The sequence below is a fragment of the Corylus avellana genome, chromosome ca10, assembly GCF_901000735.1.
Source record: "Corylus avellana chromosome ca10, CavTom2PMs-1.0".
NCBI classification, from domain to species: domain Eukaryota; kingdom Viridiplantae; phylum Streptophyta; class Magnoliopsida; order Fagales; family Betulaceae; genus Corylus; species Corylus avellana.
The window spans coordinates 9,506,714-9,524,562 of NC_081550.1; the positions used below are offsets into that span (position 1 = coordinate 9,506,714).

Below are 17,849 nucleotides of genomic sequence, written 5' to 3' on the forward strand. Positions count from 1 at the left end.
ATATTTAAATATTTACTATTGTGGGGCGTTACAATTGTGATTTCACATATTAAAAATATAATTTTAAATCAAATAAAAAAATATATAATAAAATTAAAATCGTACTTTTTAAAATCAGCATTGATAACCTCGTTTGGTTTCAAATGTAATTATGTAAAGATGCAAAGCAGCTGCATGCTTCTTTCGTTAGCATTAAAGTTGTGTGCATGCTTTTGTGAGGTGTGAGGTGATAACTGAATTTGGTCGTCTTACGTAGTTCTGTTTATATATATATATAAAACTCATTAATTTAATAATCTTCTTAATTTTAAAATTTAATTATCCGAAAAAATATAACTGAAATATATAACCGAATGAAACAAATTTGGAAAAACTGTTGAAATTCTTAAGACCTATCTTCACATTAAAAAAAAAAAAAGAAAAAAAGAAAAAAAGAAAAAAAGATAGGGTCTGGTACCAATACACTACAATGTATGGGGCCCACAGTTCTGACGGGACTTCATTGTAATCTGATAAAGCGAAATGTGTTAGTTCTGAAGGGACATCAACCGTCTGATCTAAATTTAACGGTGAAGATTACGCGCGTCTACTTATGTCATCTGAAACCTATGCGGCACGCACTCCCTCTCTCTTTCTCCGTCTCTCTCCGTCTCTGCAATCGCCCGGTGGTGGAGAAACCCTAAACACACCACGAAACGCGGTCGTTTCGGACTTTCCTCTTCAGGTAACATTTCTGTGACACAATCTCTTTTACTGTGTTTCCTTTCCTACGCTGAAACCCTCTGTATAGTTTAAACCCTAGGGTTTCTCCAACTCTCTCTTTCTCTTCTTCCTCTTTGCCCCCTTTATATCATAAATATGTATGTGTATGTAACTATGGTGACCCATGATTTTTGATGAAAGGGTTGGTTTTGTGAAAGTAGAATCAAATGAGTTCAGTTCCATGCTAATATTGATTGCTAGTGTTTCATTGGTACTGGGTGATCGGAATTTGATTATTTTGAATTTTTATTTGCAATTCAAAGGGTATGGCTTCTAGTTTCCTAAATTGAAGTCCTTGGCTTTTGTGTTTATGTGCGTGCGGGCGTTTATGTTTGCTTATGTATATGTATATGTGAGTTGTGTCAGAGTTGGAAACTTCAAATATGAGAAAAAGAGCTGTTTATGAAAATTGAGAGCCATTGTGTTTGGTTTTCCAGTTTTGTAACATTTTCATCTGAACCAGCTTGCGTTGTTGTCTAAAGATTAGTTTAGTGAGTAAATATTGATATGGATTCTTCCAAAGAATTGGGTATGGCATTTCTTTGATGATTAATGTTAAAAACTACATTTTTATCTCATAACTATCCCACAATGTTGATGTGGCAGTTCCATCCAACCACTAGATCATTCATTGTTAAAAATAAAAAAAATAAAAAAAATTCAAGGGTTGGTTGGGATTGCTACATCAACATTGTGGGGGGAAAAATGTGGCTTCTAGCATTACTCTTCTTTCATAGGTTAAGGGTGGCATGCCATATAAAGATTCTTGATTTTCAGTTATCTTTTTTTTTTTTTTTTTTTTTTTTTTTTTTTTTAAAGTGCAATTTCTTGGCAATCAAATGGAGGTTGGTATCTTAGTTTTGGATTTTTCGGTGAATTTTTCTTTTGGGTCTTTTTTGTATTGTTAAATAGTGAATCAATTTGTATGGTTGGATATTTAGTGCAGAATGTGTTTGCTTTGGTGCTGAAAGTATGTGGCGCATATCTACGGAATTTTTCTGTGAATTAGACACTCAATAACTCAGTGTTGTTACGGTAGCTTAGTATGGATGTTCATGTGATTGATGTGGAAGAAGGGATGGGTCATCGGGGTGCAGCAGATGATGGAAATGCTGAGCTCAATGAAGGTGAAGTAAATGCTGCTGATAATTCCACAGCTCATGATGAGGATGGGATTGACGAGCCGTATGTGGGTATGGAATTTGATTCTGAAGAATCTGCTAAGAGTTTCTATGATGAGTATGCAAGACGGTTGGGTTTTAGCTCCAAAGCTGGCCAGTCTAATCGCTCTCAATCTGATGGGGCAATCATTACTAGAGACTTTGTATGTGGCAGAGAAGGGTTGAAAAGAAGGCATGCTGATAGCTGTGATGCAATGCTCAGGATAGAGTTAAAAGGTCAAGACAAATGGTTTGTAACAAAATTTATAAAGGAGCATAGCCATTCCATGGTGAGTCCAAGTAAAGTGCATTACCTTCGGCCTCGTAGACATTTTGCCGGTGCTTCGAAGACCATGGCTGAAACTTACCAAGGGGTGGGAATTGTTCCGAGTGGTGTTATGTATGTCTCCATGGATGGAAACCATGTCCCTGGAGAGGCAAATCGCGGAGTTAAGAAAACACCTCCTGCAGAATCAAATCGCCCTGGTAAAAACACTGGGGCAATGAATTATGTTGTTAGGCCTTCTAATCGAAAGAGGACACTTGGGAGGGATGCTCAGAATTTGCTGGAATATTTCAAGAAAATGCAGGCTGAGAATCCTGGATTCTTCTATGCAATACAACTTGATGATGATAACCGTATGGCTAATGTATTTTGGGCAGATGCAAGGTCAAGGACAGCTTACAGTCATTTTGGTGATGCAGTAACACTGGACACCATGTACAGAGTAAATCAGTATAGAGTGCCATTCGCTCCATTTACTGGGGTGAACCATCATGGTCAGACAGTTTTGTTTGGTTGTGCATTACTCTTAGATGATTCAGAGGCCTCTTTTGTCTGGCTTTTTAAGACGTTTCTTACGGCAATGAATGATCGTCCTCCTGTCTCTATAATCACTGATCAAGACAGAGCAATACAGACTGCTGTCTCTCAGGTGTTTCCAGAAGCCCGCCACTGTATTAGTAAGTGGCATGTCTTGAGAGAAGGCCAGGAAAAGCTGGCTCATGTATGTCACGTACATCCTAATTTTCAGGTGGAACTGTATAACTGTATCAACTTGACTGAAACTATTGAGGAGTTTGAATTATCTTGGAATTCAGTCCTTGATAAATATGATCTCAGGAGAAACGATTGGCTTCAATCATTATATAATGCCCGTGCTCAATGGGTCCCCGTATATTTTCGGGATTCCTTTTTTGCTGTTCTATCTCCTAATCAAGGATTTGATGGTTCATTTTTTGATGGTTATGTGAATCAACAGACCACTTTGCCTATGTTCTTTAGGCAATATGAAAGAGCTTTAGAGAGCTCATTTGAAAAGGAAATAGAAGCAGATTTTGATACAATTTGCACCACACCAGTACTGAGGACACCATCACCAATGGAAAAACAGGCAGCAAATCTTTATACAAGGAAAATATTTGCGAAATTTCAGGAAGAGCTAGTTGAAACGTTTGTGTATACAGCAAATAGAATTGAAGGTGATGGAGCTATTAGCACATTCAGGGTTGCAAAGTTTGAGGATGATCAAAAGGCATATATTGTCACATTAAACTATCCTGAGATGAAAGCTAGCTGCAGTTGTCAAATGTTTGAGTATTCTGGAATTCTTTGTAGACATGTTTTGACTGTCTTCACTGTGACAAATGTGCTTACATTGCCATCCCATTACATATTGTCCCGTTGGACTAGAAACGCGAAGAGTGGAGTTGGATTAGATGAACATGGTGGTGAATTACATGGCCAAGAGTCTCTGACATTGCGGTACAACAATCTATGTCGGGAAGCCATAAAGTATGCTGAAGGAGGGTCTATAGCTGTAGAAGCTTATAATGTGGCAATGGGTGCTCTTAAAGAAGGTGTGAAGAAGGTTGCTTTGGTGAAGAAAAATGTTGCCAAAGTTGCACCTCCTAGCTCTCAGGTTAGTGGGGTCGGCTATGATGACAGGAAGACCTCTGCATCGGCTTCAGATATGACCCCACTGTTGTGGCCACGACAAGATGAGGTGACACGACGATTTAATCTAAATGATACTGGTGCTCCTGCTCAATCTGTTGCTGATTTGAATTTGCCTCGCATGGCTCCTGTCTCTCTTCACCGAGATGATGGTCCTCCTGAAAACATGGTATGAAGGAAAATGATTTTTTTTTTTGTTAGTTTCATATATTCATTATTTATGTTTTTTTTCCCTCTTTTTCACTTGTGAGTTTCATTGTTTTACACATCTGTCTGTTTTGAGCATGATAGCATGAGACTGATCTGGCCCTTGTTTGGCCCTTTTGCATAGGTTGTTCTTCCTTGTCTAAAGTCAATGACTTGGGTTATGGAGAATAAGAATTCAGTGCCTGGGAACAGAGTAGCTGTGATTAATCTGAAGGTATGTAGATGAAGTGAAAGCATAAAAAAACTGGGAACTTTTGTATCATCTAATTGCGCAAGTTGGAAGTGTTTCATCCGATAACTGCCTGCTGGGAGATTACAGCTTAAATAGATGGATCATTTTTAAAATTTATTAAATTAATTGTATTTGATTTTGACCAGTAGCGATGCATGAGTTGCATAGTTTCTCTTATTTTCCTTAAATTTAAAATTAACTGATCAGGAGCTTTATAATATCATATATTTCACTCTTAACCACTGCAGTTGCAAGATTATAGCAGAACCCCTTCAGCAGAATCAGAGGTTAAGTTTCAGCTCTCAAGGGTATCACTTGAACCTATGTTGAGGTCTATGGCCTACATCAGCGAACAGCTATCAACACCGGCCAATAAGGTTGCTGTTATAAACTTGAAGGTATGTGAATTCAAATTCTAGGCCTATGTCGCATAAATATGTCCCATTTGTTTTGTGAACCCCTTTGCTGGATCATTATGTTAAACTTTATTACTAAAAGTTTGTTTTAGCTGTGGTATACTTGTCTTAGGTCCACACATGGAAACACCACCCCCATGTCTCTATGCAAATGCGAGTAGTACATGCAAGTTTGACTGTGATGTTAGATCATAGATCTGGTTTGGTTTTATTTTAACTTCTATCTTTGTGGCAAGCTCACCATATGTACATATTTCTGCAAGGGAAGTGACCCTGATAGGTTATCATGAAGTTTGAACTTTTAAGTTGGGAGGAGTGGTTTTTGACCTTATAATTGGGTTTCATCTCTCTCTCTCTCTCTCTCTCTCCCCTTCGAGGGGAGGTCAATGTAGTATACCTTATAGAAAGGAGGAGGTAGCAAGTGTTGCTGATTGGATTGATGTATAAAAAATGTGATAAAATTTCTCAGGGAGGTCGATGTAGTTTGCCTTATAGCATGAAGGAGATAGCAAGTCTTGTTGATTGGATAGTTTACCTATGGCTATTGTTGAGAATGTGGATGGGTTAGTTGGCATTTTGGGTTGCAGGGTTTCTTCCTTGCCTTTGAAATATCTTGGTCGTCTATTGGGGGCTTCCCTTAAGGCCAAGTCTATTTAGAATGGAGTTACTGAAAAGATACAACATCGTTTGGCTAGTTGGAAAATGATGTACGTGTTTAAGGATGGTAGGGCTACCCTTATATAGAGCGCACACTCCAATTTTCCGACATATTTCTTGTCCCTCTTCCCTCTCCTTGTGGGTGTTGCAAATCGCATAAAGAAGCTTAATCATGATTTCTTATAGGATGGGATTAGTGAAAGGGTTCAAATTTCACTTAGTTAGCTGGTCCAAGGTCTACTCTCTGATCTCCGATGAGGGTTGGGCATTCGGAACTTGTTGAAGTTCAACCATGCTCTTTTGGAAAAAATGGCTTTGGCGTTATGTGTATGAGAGAAAGGCGTGGTGGACTCTAAATTTGGCAACTCGTGGAGTTGGTGGTCTTCTAATGAGCCTATTGGTTCGTGTGGGGTGGGGATTTGGAAGAATATCAGGAGGGGTTGGGGGATATTTTCAAGTCATAATAGGTCTGAGTTGAAGGTGGGGGATGACGCCAATGTTAGATTCTAGCATGATATGTGGTGTGGAGACAAGGCCCCAAAAGAAACCTTTCAAGATTTATATGGCATTGCCTATGTACAAAATGCTTAAGTAGCGGCTCACTTGGAGTTTTTTGGTGACTCAACTCAGTGGAACGTAAGATTTGTTAGAGCAGCTCATGATTAGGAGATGTACGTCTTTGTTTCGTTCTTCAATTTGTTGTACTTAGTAAGAATGAGACAAGATGGTGAAAACAAGCTTTGTTGCTCCCCTCCAGAAAAGGGTTGTTCGTTGTTATCTCCTTTTATAGTGTCCTTGCATGTAACGTTGGCACTCCTTTTTCTTGGAAGAGTATTTGGAGGACTAAGGTTCCCTTGAGGACGGCCTTTTTTGCCTGGTCGTTGGTCCTAGGAAGATCCTTACTATGGACAATCTTAGGAAGCAACATTTCATATTGATTGATAGGTGTTGTATGTGCAAGAGGAATGGGGAGTCCGTGGACCATCATCTCCTCCATTGTAAGGTCGCTTGCGCCTTAAGAAATGCCTTTTCCAGTTGGGCTGTCTTGGGTGATGCCTAGTGGTGTAGCTAACTTGTTTGCTTGTTGTTGTACTGGTGGTAGAACTCGAAGTGATGCTGTGTGGAATAATGGTGCCTTCTTGCCTCTTGTGATGTCTTTGAAGGAAAAGAAATGACATAAATTTTGAGAACCGCGAGATGTTGTTGGCGGAGCTTGAGTCCTTTTTATTTTTTACTCTATATACTTGGACAGCTGCCGTTTGTAGCTCCCTAGGAGCTTAGTTTTCATAATTTTCTTGTTCTTTAATCTATTCCTAGTTAGGTGTTTCTTTTGTATACTTTCTGTGTATCTGAGTAGTGCTTTTCGGTTTTAAAATAAAAAATTCATGTCTAAGATGTTTTCTCCTTGAGTAGCTTCGGAGTTGATCTTCCTCAGAAGCAACATATATGTGGTAATTGTATTATATTTGCTCATGGCTAAGATGGGTCAATTGGACGGATAAACTGGGGTGCATTCCTTAATATTGTTATTATTTTGTTTGTTTTGTGTGTTGTTTTTTTTTGGGGGGTGGGGGGTGGGAAAGGAAGGGTGAGGTCATGAGCTAGGTATCAACGATTTTATAGCATGTAAGTTAAACGAGCTCCATCTCAAATGTCATTTCCTCTTTTTATTGGAATGGGATGAAGGGTGAGGTCATGGGTTCATGAATTACTGGATGTATGTGTATAACTTACCAATAAAAAAAAAAAGGAAAAAAGATTTTTAATCTTTTTCTTCACCAAAGATATGATTTTCATTGAAATGAACGTGTGAGTGCATTCTTCTATAATTTTCCCTTCACGCACTCAAAAATCCCAAAAAAGGAACACTGTTCAGTTATGATTTGGGTTTGGGTGGTAATCCATTGATCTGGAATGGTTTTGCTGCCATATTTTGCATATGCAGTTTACTTATTAAATTGTTCAATTAGTGAATATGTTCTCTTCTTCCCACAATTCCAGCTTCAAGATACTGAGACAACTTCAGGAGAATCAGAGGTTAAATTTCAGGTGTCCAGGGATACTTTAGGTGCCATGCTGAGATCAATGGCTTATATACGCGAGCAGCTTTCAAATCCTGTAAGCATTCTTTACCGAATCACCTAGGAATCTTTCTTTAATTGCATTATATTCCCTATAATACGACTGTTGGAATTTTATCTTGCAAAATATATCTTCACTAAACATCATTTACCAATAAACCTGATATATGATTAGTCTTTCATTGTGCAAAATGAAGCTTAATTAGGAAACCCAAGATAAATATCTTAGGGTAAGCTATTCACATGGGATAAAACCACACATTACTTATTCTTTCTGTGTTTGGATTAGTCTTACCCCTTCCCCTCACTCGATTAACATTTCTCTTGGATTGTGAAACTTTTTTGATATTGTACAAATGTGCATTATGCTAAACAATCATGTAATACAGAAGTTAACATTTTGAAACTTATCTTCTTTACTCCTCAAGTTTTTGCCAGGAAAAGAGTGGGTGGCTGTGTGTGTGTGTGTGTGTGGGGGCAAATAATATAGAAAGAGACAAAAGTAAGAGGAGGATGAAGATGGTGGAAAGAGAAGGATGAGGGGGAGAAAAGAAGGTTTTTGTGAGGAGCCACAGCAAGAAGTCTGAAGAAGTGATTTGATGTTAAAATTTTTACACAGAAATAGAGAAAAAAATAGAAAGAGAAGGACGAGGGGGAGAAAGAAGGTCTGATGAGGAACACAGCAAATAAGGCAGAGGAAGCAGTTGATTCTTCTTTCTTTCTTTCATCTTTGTTAATATGGAAATGATATCCCATTGATACTATACCCTACCCGGTGTGGGAGTATCCATTACATGCGGAGTATACTTTTTTCCATTGACTTTCAATTACTAAACCTGTCTTTTATTACTGTGACTATAAAATTCTTACTGGATAGATTTCTAGTATAATAATAATAATTATTGTCTTCATTCATTTGCTCTCTCCTCTCTCCATCTTCATCATTTATCTTTCATCCTATCTAGCCACTTTGGTCGTTAAATCATGAACTAACGTCACTGTCTCTCCCCGTTTAGCTTCTCTGGACCATAAAAAGGTTGCTTTTCAACTTCTTGATCTCGCAATCTGCCATAGCCTATATATAGCTTATAGTAAATTGGCAGTTTATTTAATAAGTGAGGCTTTCTCAAAGCACTTGTCTTTCAAGCAGCATTCCCTTTATGAATGTAGTACATAGGGACTCCCAAGTGAAGTAAATAAAATGGGAGACATGACAAAGGCGGAGCCAAGATTTTGGTTCACAGGGGGCAAGTTTTCTTTTATTATTAAACCCCTTTTTTTTTTTTTTTTTCTCAATCCTTAGCCCTCTCATTGGAAAATTCTAAGAAGGAATTTTTTGTTTTAATGTGTTACTTATTCTTTTGGCTACAAGGAAATGAGTGTCTTCTATTAGACTAACTAAGGTTCTCGTTTTATAATTTTGTTGTAAGATCTAAAATTCGTTTCTTTCTCTCTCTTTTTTTTTTTTTTTTTTTGCTGAAATCGATTCTGTTGTTTTTATGTTTGTATGCTCTTGCATTGTGAAGGATCTTTTGCTTGAATTTGAATAAATAATTGGCAGTAGCTGGACTGAAGCATTTGAAGTGTATGGTGGTGTCACATTAAAGTATATGGTGAAAATTTGATTTTGTTGTTTTAATCATGAGACTTGTTTGGCAGGCCGAGACCCACTCAGAGCCTCAATCCAAAAAGCAAAGGAAGTAAAGCATGGTAATTTGTGGACTTCAAATTTCACGCCCAGATCCCCATGAATGGAAAAAGTAGGGTCTCTTTTCCGTTGGGATGTTTTCATTTTCTAATTATATGTTGGATAGCCTCTCTTTTCCCCTTCTCTGTAAGCTTGTCCAACATACTTGTACATGTAATGTATCAAACCTGTGAATTCAAGGCATCAAAGAGTCTTTGTTAGGTCTGATATGCTCCTTATTGTATCTTTCCCCATTGATAGATGACACCATCTACTTAATATGCTTGTTCTAGATTGTCTCCCCGTTCTTTTTGATAGGTTCATTTTTCTTCCACAAGAATTGGTCAGTAAACTTTCAATTTGGACTGATTTAACTACTCAGAATTCTCGATACAAACAGGCTGCCGTTTAGTTTCTAGCTGCCCCTTCGTTTACCAGATTGTGGATTTCTTGCATGTCAATCAAAGGAACATACTTGGTTGGATTAACAATTGGGGAAAATATCAAAGAATTACCTTGTGCTTTTGCTGAATTTGATTTAACAACCTCATGTAATTCTACTTTTGCAGTCAAATGCTTTGCCAAATTGGTAATATAATGCATGTGATATTACAATTATAACCATAAGATAATTAATAATAATAATAATAATAAAAAAAAAAAAAAATCTTACACTATATTACCAAGCTAAAGTGGCTCTACCTAGCGAAGTTTGTGTTTGGGTAGAGGGTTGGCTATTGCAAGTAGGTGCTTTCTGACCTAAAAAAATTGATTTACAACCCCCACTCAGCTTAAAATTTATAATATTACCCCTCATTTTGTACTAAATGGATACTTTTCATTTCATTTGAAATGGAGATGATTCATTTCATTTGAAATGGAGAGGATTCTATTTCCTCAGCTCAAGAGTGGGAAAACCCCCCCTCCATACAAAAATGTCCCATGGAGCACAATGCCAATGCCAAAACATTTGGAAAGGGTCATATAACCAAATTAGTTAAGTTGGTTAGGTTAGTTTATATGATGACCTGGATTAGTTATATTTCTGTTAATTCATTTGTTGTATAAATAGAACAAATGAAAGCAAAGTATAATGCTGTTTTGTTTTTTCTTACAACTCTGCAACTTTGATAGGGGAGCAAAGTATTCTTAGTCAAGTTTTCTTTTCATGGTGTTTTCTTCCTCTGCAATTTCCATTGAAGATCTTCCAGTCCCTTCTACCTTCATCATGGTTATAGTCCTAGTTCTACATTGGTTTCTCAACCTTTCACTGGTGAGAATTACAATACTTGGAATTGTTCCGTGATTATGTCGTTAACAACCAAAAACAAAGTCGGCTTTAGTGATGGTACTCTTGAGCAAACCATCAAGTCCTTGAGATGTTTTACATCACACATGGATCAGGTGCTATAAAATGGTTTTGTCTTGGATTTTGAACTCAGTTTCAAAGGAAATACTTGCAAGTGTTATATATATTAATACTGCTGAAGAAATGTGGATCGATCTAAAATAGCGTTCTTTTCAATGAAATGGCCTAAGAATCTTTCAATTGCAAAAGGCCATTTCATCTCTATCACAGGACAATGTATCGGTGAGTAACTACTTCACTTGTCTTGAAGGATTGTGGGATGAACTGAGCAATTATCGTCCTCTATCTACATGTTCTCGTGGCGCTTTGAAAAAACCTTTTTTTTTTTTTTTTTTTTTTTCCTATTCAAAAAGGCGGAAAGTGGCAACCAATGTAATTTTCCTCCTTGGGCATGACCATCAGGGTTCTCACCCGCTGTGAAATGTTCGGTTTGAGCCATAGCTACCTGGGAAGGCGAGTCCGTCACCATAGCCCCAAGAGAGTGCAAGTTGGTAAAACCCTTTCTTAGTAACATCTGGTTCACAGGCTACTATTGCAAGCGGGGTCGAACCCGTTACCACTAGGAAGAAAAGAGGGGGGGAATTCAACCTTATCCCATGCTGTTTTACCAACTCAACTATCACCTTGGTAATCAAGAAAAAAACATTTCTTGATTACCACCAACATGAGTTATTTTATTTTTATTTTTTTCATTTCCTTACGGGATTGAATGAGTCTTTTTCTCACATTAGAGGACATATTGTCCTTCTTGATCTTCTACCATCAATTAACAAAGTGTGTTTTATTTTGTTCTTCAAGAAGAATGCCAGAGAGAAAATTCATCATCAATTGGATCTTTAACTCATGATATTGATGCATTAATGACAAAGTATGTTTTAGCACCTCAAAATTGACATGCTTAGCGGAATGCCTCTCGTAAAAGATCATCCCACCTACAGTCATTGTGGTGTTATTGGTCATACTATTGAAAAATGCTACAAATTACATGGGTATCCACCTGGTTATAAGTTCAATAAAAGAAAATCCAATTCTTATTTTGCTAATTAAGCATCTGAGCAAGAAGTTCCTGGGTTACAAGTTCAATAAAAGAAAATTCAATTCTCATTTCGCTAATTAAGATTTAAGAATATAAACGTAAAGTTGCTCAATTGCCTATTACTCATGAGCAATGACAACAATTATCAGCTTTGCTCAAGCATCAACCATTTGATGCACTTCCTTCCACTCATCAAGTGGGTAATATTCTTACTTCTGAATATCACCTTTTTTTCAAATATGTTAGGTGACTATCTTTCTTCTCCTATCTTCTTTTTTAGACATTAAACATTTTGTTTTTTCATCTTCCACTTTGTTTCATGCTGCTTCCAGTAATAGTCAAAATGATAATCCTTGGATTATTGATACTAGAGATATTGATCATATGATCAGTTCTCTTTCATATTTAACCTTTATTACTGTTGTAGTTTCCACTTGTGTAAAACTATCATATGACTAATTTGCTTTAGTTACCCATATTGATACACTAAAATTTTCAGATACTCTTATTCCAGTTGAAGTTCTTTGTGTTCCATCATTTTCTTTTAATCTAATTTATGCCAATAAACTTATCAAAACTACGGTTTTTGCTTTATACTGTTAGATTTCACTAAATAAATCTGTCTTACTCCATAGCATGTACACAATAATGAAAAGAATGTAAACGTACCTTCTTTGTTTGAAGATGAGTCTGCCATCTTCCTCCTTTTGTCCTGTTGTGTTGTGTGTGTAGAGCGCACTAGTCTCTCAACCCTAATTCCTCTGATGACCTAATGAAGTATAATGGGCTAACTTCATTATATATGTAGAGTGAGAGTACATGGCTTCCTCACGTGCTTATAGAATTGGTCCAGCCCATTATAGACTCAAATATTAAAATGACTATGCAGTCCACTCAAAAGTAAAATAAAACCCAACATATACAACATTTGTTCAATTGGAATACAATTAGAATGGGTAGAGAACAAGGTGGCCTGTTTCATTTACAATACAAATCTCAATCACATTCTTATGCTCAAGTTTCAATTCAAGTCTCTTCCATAAATGTTGTTTATGTTGATATTTGACATTTAGACTAGGCCATATATCACATTCTTGAATAAAATTGTTGCATGGACTAATTAATTCCTCTAATTTCTTTTGAATCAAACAAATGTTGTACAGTTTGTCCCTTAGCTAAGCAACGTCGATTGCATTTTTCAATCAGCAACTCCGTTTCTTGGCATCCTTTTGAGTTGAGGTATTGTGATATTTGAGAACCATTATATGTTGAATCTACTAATGTTCTTGTTTCTTTCTTACCATTGTAGATTACTATAGTTGATTTACTTAAGTTTATCTCAAACTTGCTCCCATATTCAATCTTTCCTTCATTTGATCAAAACACAATAATAACTTATGTTGTGCAAAAAACACGTACACGCGATTACAATTACGGCTAAATAAGACGAGAATAATCACACATAAAATAACACCAAGATTTAAGTGGTTCCCTCAGTGTGAGTATGTCCACTGGCTCAGGCGATCATAACGAAATTCACTATGAAAGATGGAGTACAAAATATAGTAGAGAGAAAATCACTCAGATCCAAAATCCCAATACACCCAAATCTCACTATCACACAATAGAGATTATTCCCCAAAGAGAATACAAAAGACAGAAATACTAACTCTTCTTTTTTTACTGAGATACGATGGCGATTCGTCCCTATTTCTTTTTCTCTTCCACTATAGCACCCTTTCTTTTTCTCTCTTATTTTGACTCCTCCAAAATCAAAAAGAAAACAGTCAACTTCTTTTGATCACACACATAGCAGCCCACCTTTCTCCCTTTTAGAGACTAACATTTGTGCAGCTCTATCTTGTGATACGGTGTTACAGCCCTCAAACACAGCAGCCCACAAAATTATACTTGTGCAGCTCTGTTTTGCTTCTCTTGTGCACACACAAAAAGAACCAAAAAGCATATATATATATATATATATATATATATATATATATATAGCAAGCAAACTAGGTTACTTTTGAGAGAAAAGTCCAAGTCGGTGCATTCCTCTCCCACTCCACGTTGGAATATGAAACCAAAGCTTACAAGGACTAGTAAAAGCAATGGACCCCACACCAAACCTTGATGGGTTAAGGCACACACGTCAACACCTTAGAATTAATTTTTTTGTGATCCAACAATGGTGCTGAATTCAAATGGTTGATTTTTATTCTTAAAATGAACAATTGATCTCTAGAGTAGTGTTGAAACGCCTCAACAAAAGGCTATTGTTCAATGTAAACATCAACATTTATTGAATATGGCAAGAGCTTTGAGGTTTCAAGCTCATTTTTTTTCCTGTAGTGATTGTATAATTACTGTTGTACATGTCATAAATCGCATTCCAACCCCTCGGCTTTTCCAATAAATTTTCAAATGGAACACTATTTTCCATTACTCCAACCTATTCTCATCATCATGTCTTTGGATGTCTTTGCTATGCATCTACTCTTACCAGTAAGGGCGAAAATCTAGAACTGCTAACCGTTTTTTTTACATATATATATTTTTATTATATAATAATAATAATAATAATAATAATAATAAGAAGAATATTTATACTTATAACATGATTAATTGATGATTAAATTATATGATTATATAATAACAAATTACACATGTATGTTAATCCAATGTATGTTAGTATATTATAAATTATAATTATACATATATGCATATTGAATAATATAAATGTATAAGATCAATATTTAATCATGTGATTCAATGACAGTTCAAATGCTTAATCACATGATCAATTGGTTATTAAATCATATGGTTAAATAATAACAAATTATACATATATAACATGACATAAGTATACAAATTCATACTAATACAATAATTATTAATTAAGTATCTAGAGACTTAGTTCCAATATATGTTATAAATTATAATTTTACATAATAATAATAATGCTAACTCCCCCTTAGTCTTTTGATTCTAATATAAATATATTGTTTGTATGTTAGATAATATATATATATATATATTGCCTACACTTGTGCGAAGGCAATATAAAGCAGATCGAAAGTCTGTACTTGTATTAAGGTTGAAAGTCTGTACTTTAGGTTTTCAAGTAAACCTCTCTTCAAACTCTTCTTGTTTGTCCCATATTGGAAACAAACCAACTTATTACACTTTCACTCCTCTATATAAAGCAGCCCTTCACTGCCTGGCTAAGACCAACCTCACTAAGACCAAGGAAGCTTGGCTAAGCCCAAGCCTGGTGCGCCGTAGGTGCACAAGCCGGGTTTTAGTGCAATTTTTTTTTTCTTGGTGCGCCGTATGTATACAAGCTGGGTTTCAGTATAATTTTATTTATTTTTTATTAAAAGCGGAGGCGGTTATTTATCTGCTAACTGCTAACCAGACGAGTAATCGCCTAAGCTGTTAATCACCTAGCGGTTAGCGGAGATGGTTACTAAAATTTACTAACTGCTTAGACAGTTGTGGTTAGTGGTTTTAGTCACTAACCGCTAATTGCAACCATCTTTTCACCTTTACTTACCAATACAAAATTTAACTCACGTGCTAAGCCCTGTACTTTTATAGGATAGCCCTATAGAAGCATATGATACAAGTTGTTTGATGTTACTACAAAGTCTGTACTTGTATCTCGAAATGTAATTTTTCTTGAGGATGTTTTTCATATGAATCATCAAAGTTTAATATGTCTACTCTAGATGATTGATTTGTTCTTCCTAAATAAGTTTCTAATGATGTATCTTCATTTCTTATATTCCATTACATCCTACTAATCTTGAACATAGTGCCGGAGCCAGGGTTTTGGTTCAAGGGAGTCAACACAAATTTATTGATTAAAAAATTAAAAACACTAAAACATATAACTAACGCAATAAATAAATAATTCAACAAATTTAATTATTGTTTAAAACATATAAATGTAACTTACAATTTATTTTATCTTATAAAATTCTTTATTTAGTTTTCCTCGACAAGACTTCATACCTTGAAATCGTTGCATGATTACTTCATTGCTAATAGTTTTGAATATATAATTTTCAATGTACATAACTAGACAATCATTTATCCACTAATCTCTCATTCAGTTACGTAAACGATTTTTAACAATATTCATTGAAGAAAAAGCTATTTCAACAATTGAGGGGTGGCTTTGAACCACCCCTTTGTGCGTAGCCACCCCAATTTTTGTATTACCATAATCACCTCTGTTCCATCTACCGCCTTTATACGATTCTTGACATCCTCAGGCAAGTGCAGTGGTGGGTTAGGAAAGGGGGGCAAATCCAACTTCTACATCTTCTTTGATATCATATCGGTGGTGGGTTCTTTGTTAATATATTTTTAGACTTCTTTTGGCTTATCTTGAAATCAATGTCCTCTACCCGCTCCCATAGCTTCTCTTCAAACCATTCTTTGGGCTTTGAGCTTGTACAACATAAGTCATGATCTTTTCAACGTCAAACCCTTATTTCTTGGGGCTGTCCACAAGTTTACTTTTCTATAGTTCTCATAAGTCTATGCATAAATACAAATAAACAATTTATTTTCCAAAAACAAACAAATAAAAAAATTATTAGAAAAAAAAAAATATTAACGCTTATGAATTATTGAGCGCCCATGTGCACTAGTGGGAGACCGGATGTCCTCGATGGTGGACATCGTAGTTCTTGAATGATTTGAATCTGGTCTATTATAGGTATTCTTCTCAACTCTGATCTCTTCCGGTTATGGGTCACTTGGTTAGTTGACATGGCTGACGATTAGCTTTTTTAGGGCTTTTGGCGATCAAAGTTTGTAAGAGAAGAAGAAGAAGAGAGGAAGATGATGTTTAAGAGCTTTCGATTTTATGTGAAATAGATCGAAGCGGGTTGGCTCATATTGAATCAACTTAATTTTCCCATTACCTCACTCAAATACTTTCCATTTTAAGAAACTTCTTTTATGACCAACGCTTTTAATATCTATAAAAGTTCTTGTCTGGTTTTTGCATTTTTAATAAAGCTTCACATCTTCATCGAGCTTGATTATATGCACTACTGTGAGCCCCAACATGACTATGTAACTTCTCTTTCTTGTTCCAATTTTTAGACCATTCAATAACAACACAAGTCTTCTCCTACTTGATTTTTAGTATCTGGTTTGAAGAGATAACAATATAAGTAATATGCAACATTTTTTAAAATTTTGTATTTCAACCAATCACCATATTGTTTGAACCATGTTGGATTAAAACGGCACCATGTTTTTCCAAATTGTGCTTTTGAAAAATCATAGTTAACTGGTTGACAAGGTCTTTTTTGTTGTACGCTCTTTGAATTTGATCTCAATCACTAGGATGATAATTATGAATTTTTTTTCTTAAGCAATGATCTACTAACAGATTTGATAAATCGATCTTGACATGAGCTCGTTTAGAATTTGATTGCAATTCAATAAAATCATTTTTGTTCTCCATACTCTTAGGTAATTACAATTATATATTTCATATTATTAAAAAATATGTAACAAAAATTATATATATATATATATATATATATATAGACACACACACACACACAATTAATTAAAAGAGCAATTTAAATATTAAAGCTCATAATTGTAAAAGTTAAATTACATATCTCTTAGTTTCTAAAAAAATATAGCAATTAATTGGAATTGTTGAAAGCTTCAAATAGGATAAAATATTGTAAGGGTAATCATAAATTTCAACTTGTTTAATGGTGGCTTCAAAGATGCAATAGCAAATTAGTGTTTTAATATGGACACATGTTAATTTTATAGAATAGGTTTGAGGAAATTCCTCCAACTCAGTTTGAAAGAAAATTCTGTCCTTTTTTTTAATAGTAGGAACAAAGTTGAAATAAATTTTATTAAAAACTCATGTGCATTTCACATGTTATTAAAAAAATGGACACATGTCACTTTTATAGACTAAGTTGAAGAAAATTCCTTCAACCCAGTTTGGAGGAAAACTCTGTCCTTTCAGTATTGCTTCCAACGTTTTGTCACGTCACAAAAAATAAAATAAAAAAATATTAAATTAGAGAAATGACAGGATGACACACAGACAGACAGAGGATTTACAAATACTAAATTACACGCAGCGTTTTTTTGAAATCTAAATAGGACGTCGGTAATACCCCAAAAAATAAAATTCATTTTAAAAATATATAAATCCTTTGTAAAATACACATGGTTTCAAAATAAAGTTTCTTTATATATATATATATATATATATATATATATATATATATA

General features: G+C 35.3%; 1 protein-coding gene across 2 annotated transcripts; it reads left to right on the top strand.

Moving 5' to 3' along the window:
- The first annotated feature begins 615 nt into the window (after positions 1–615).
- On the top strand, positions 616–9,444 carry LOC132163712 (protein FAR1-RELATED SEQUENCE 3-like). Of its 2 annotated transcripts, none has more exons than XM_059574082.1 (6): positions 616–724; positions 1,704–4,048; positions 4,211–4,300; positions 4,567–4,716; positions 7,393–7,509; positions 9,132–9,444. In XM_059574082.1, the coding sequence occupies exons 2-6, from the start codon at positions 1,808–1,810 to the stop codon at positions 9,174–9,176; spliced, it is 2,643 nt and encodes an 880-aa protein (XP_059430065.1). In that variant the 5' UTR covers positions 616–724; positions 1,704–1,807; the 3' UTR covers positions 9,177–9,444. The 2 variants fall into 2 exon arrangements, with proteins under 2 accessions (XP_059430065.1, XP_059430066.1); XM_059574083.1 differs by having other exon boundaries at positions 617–724; positions 1,709–4,048.
- The last annotated feature ends 8,405 nt before the right edge of the window (positions 9,445–17,849 follow it).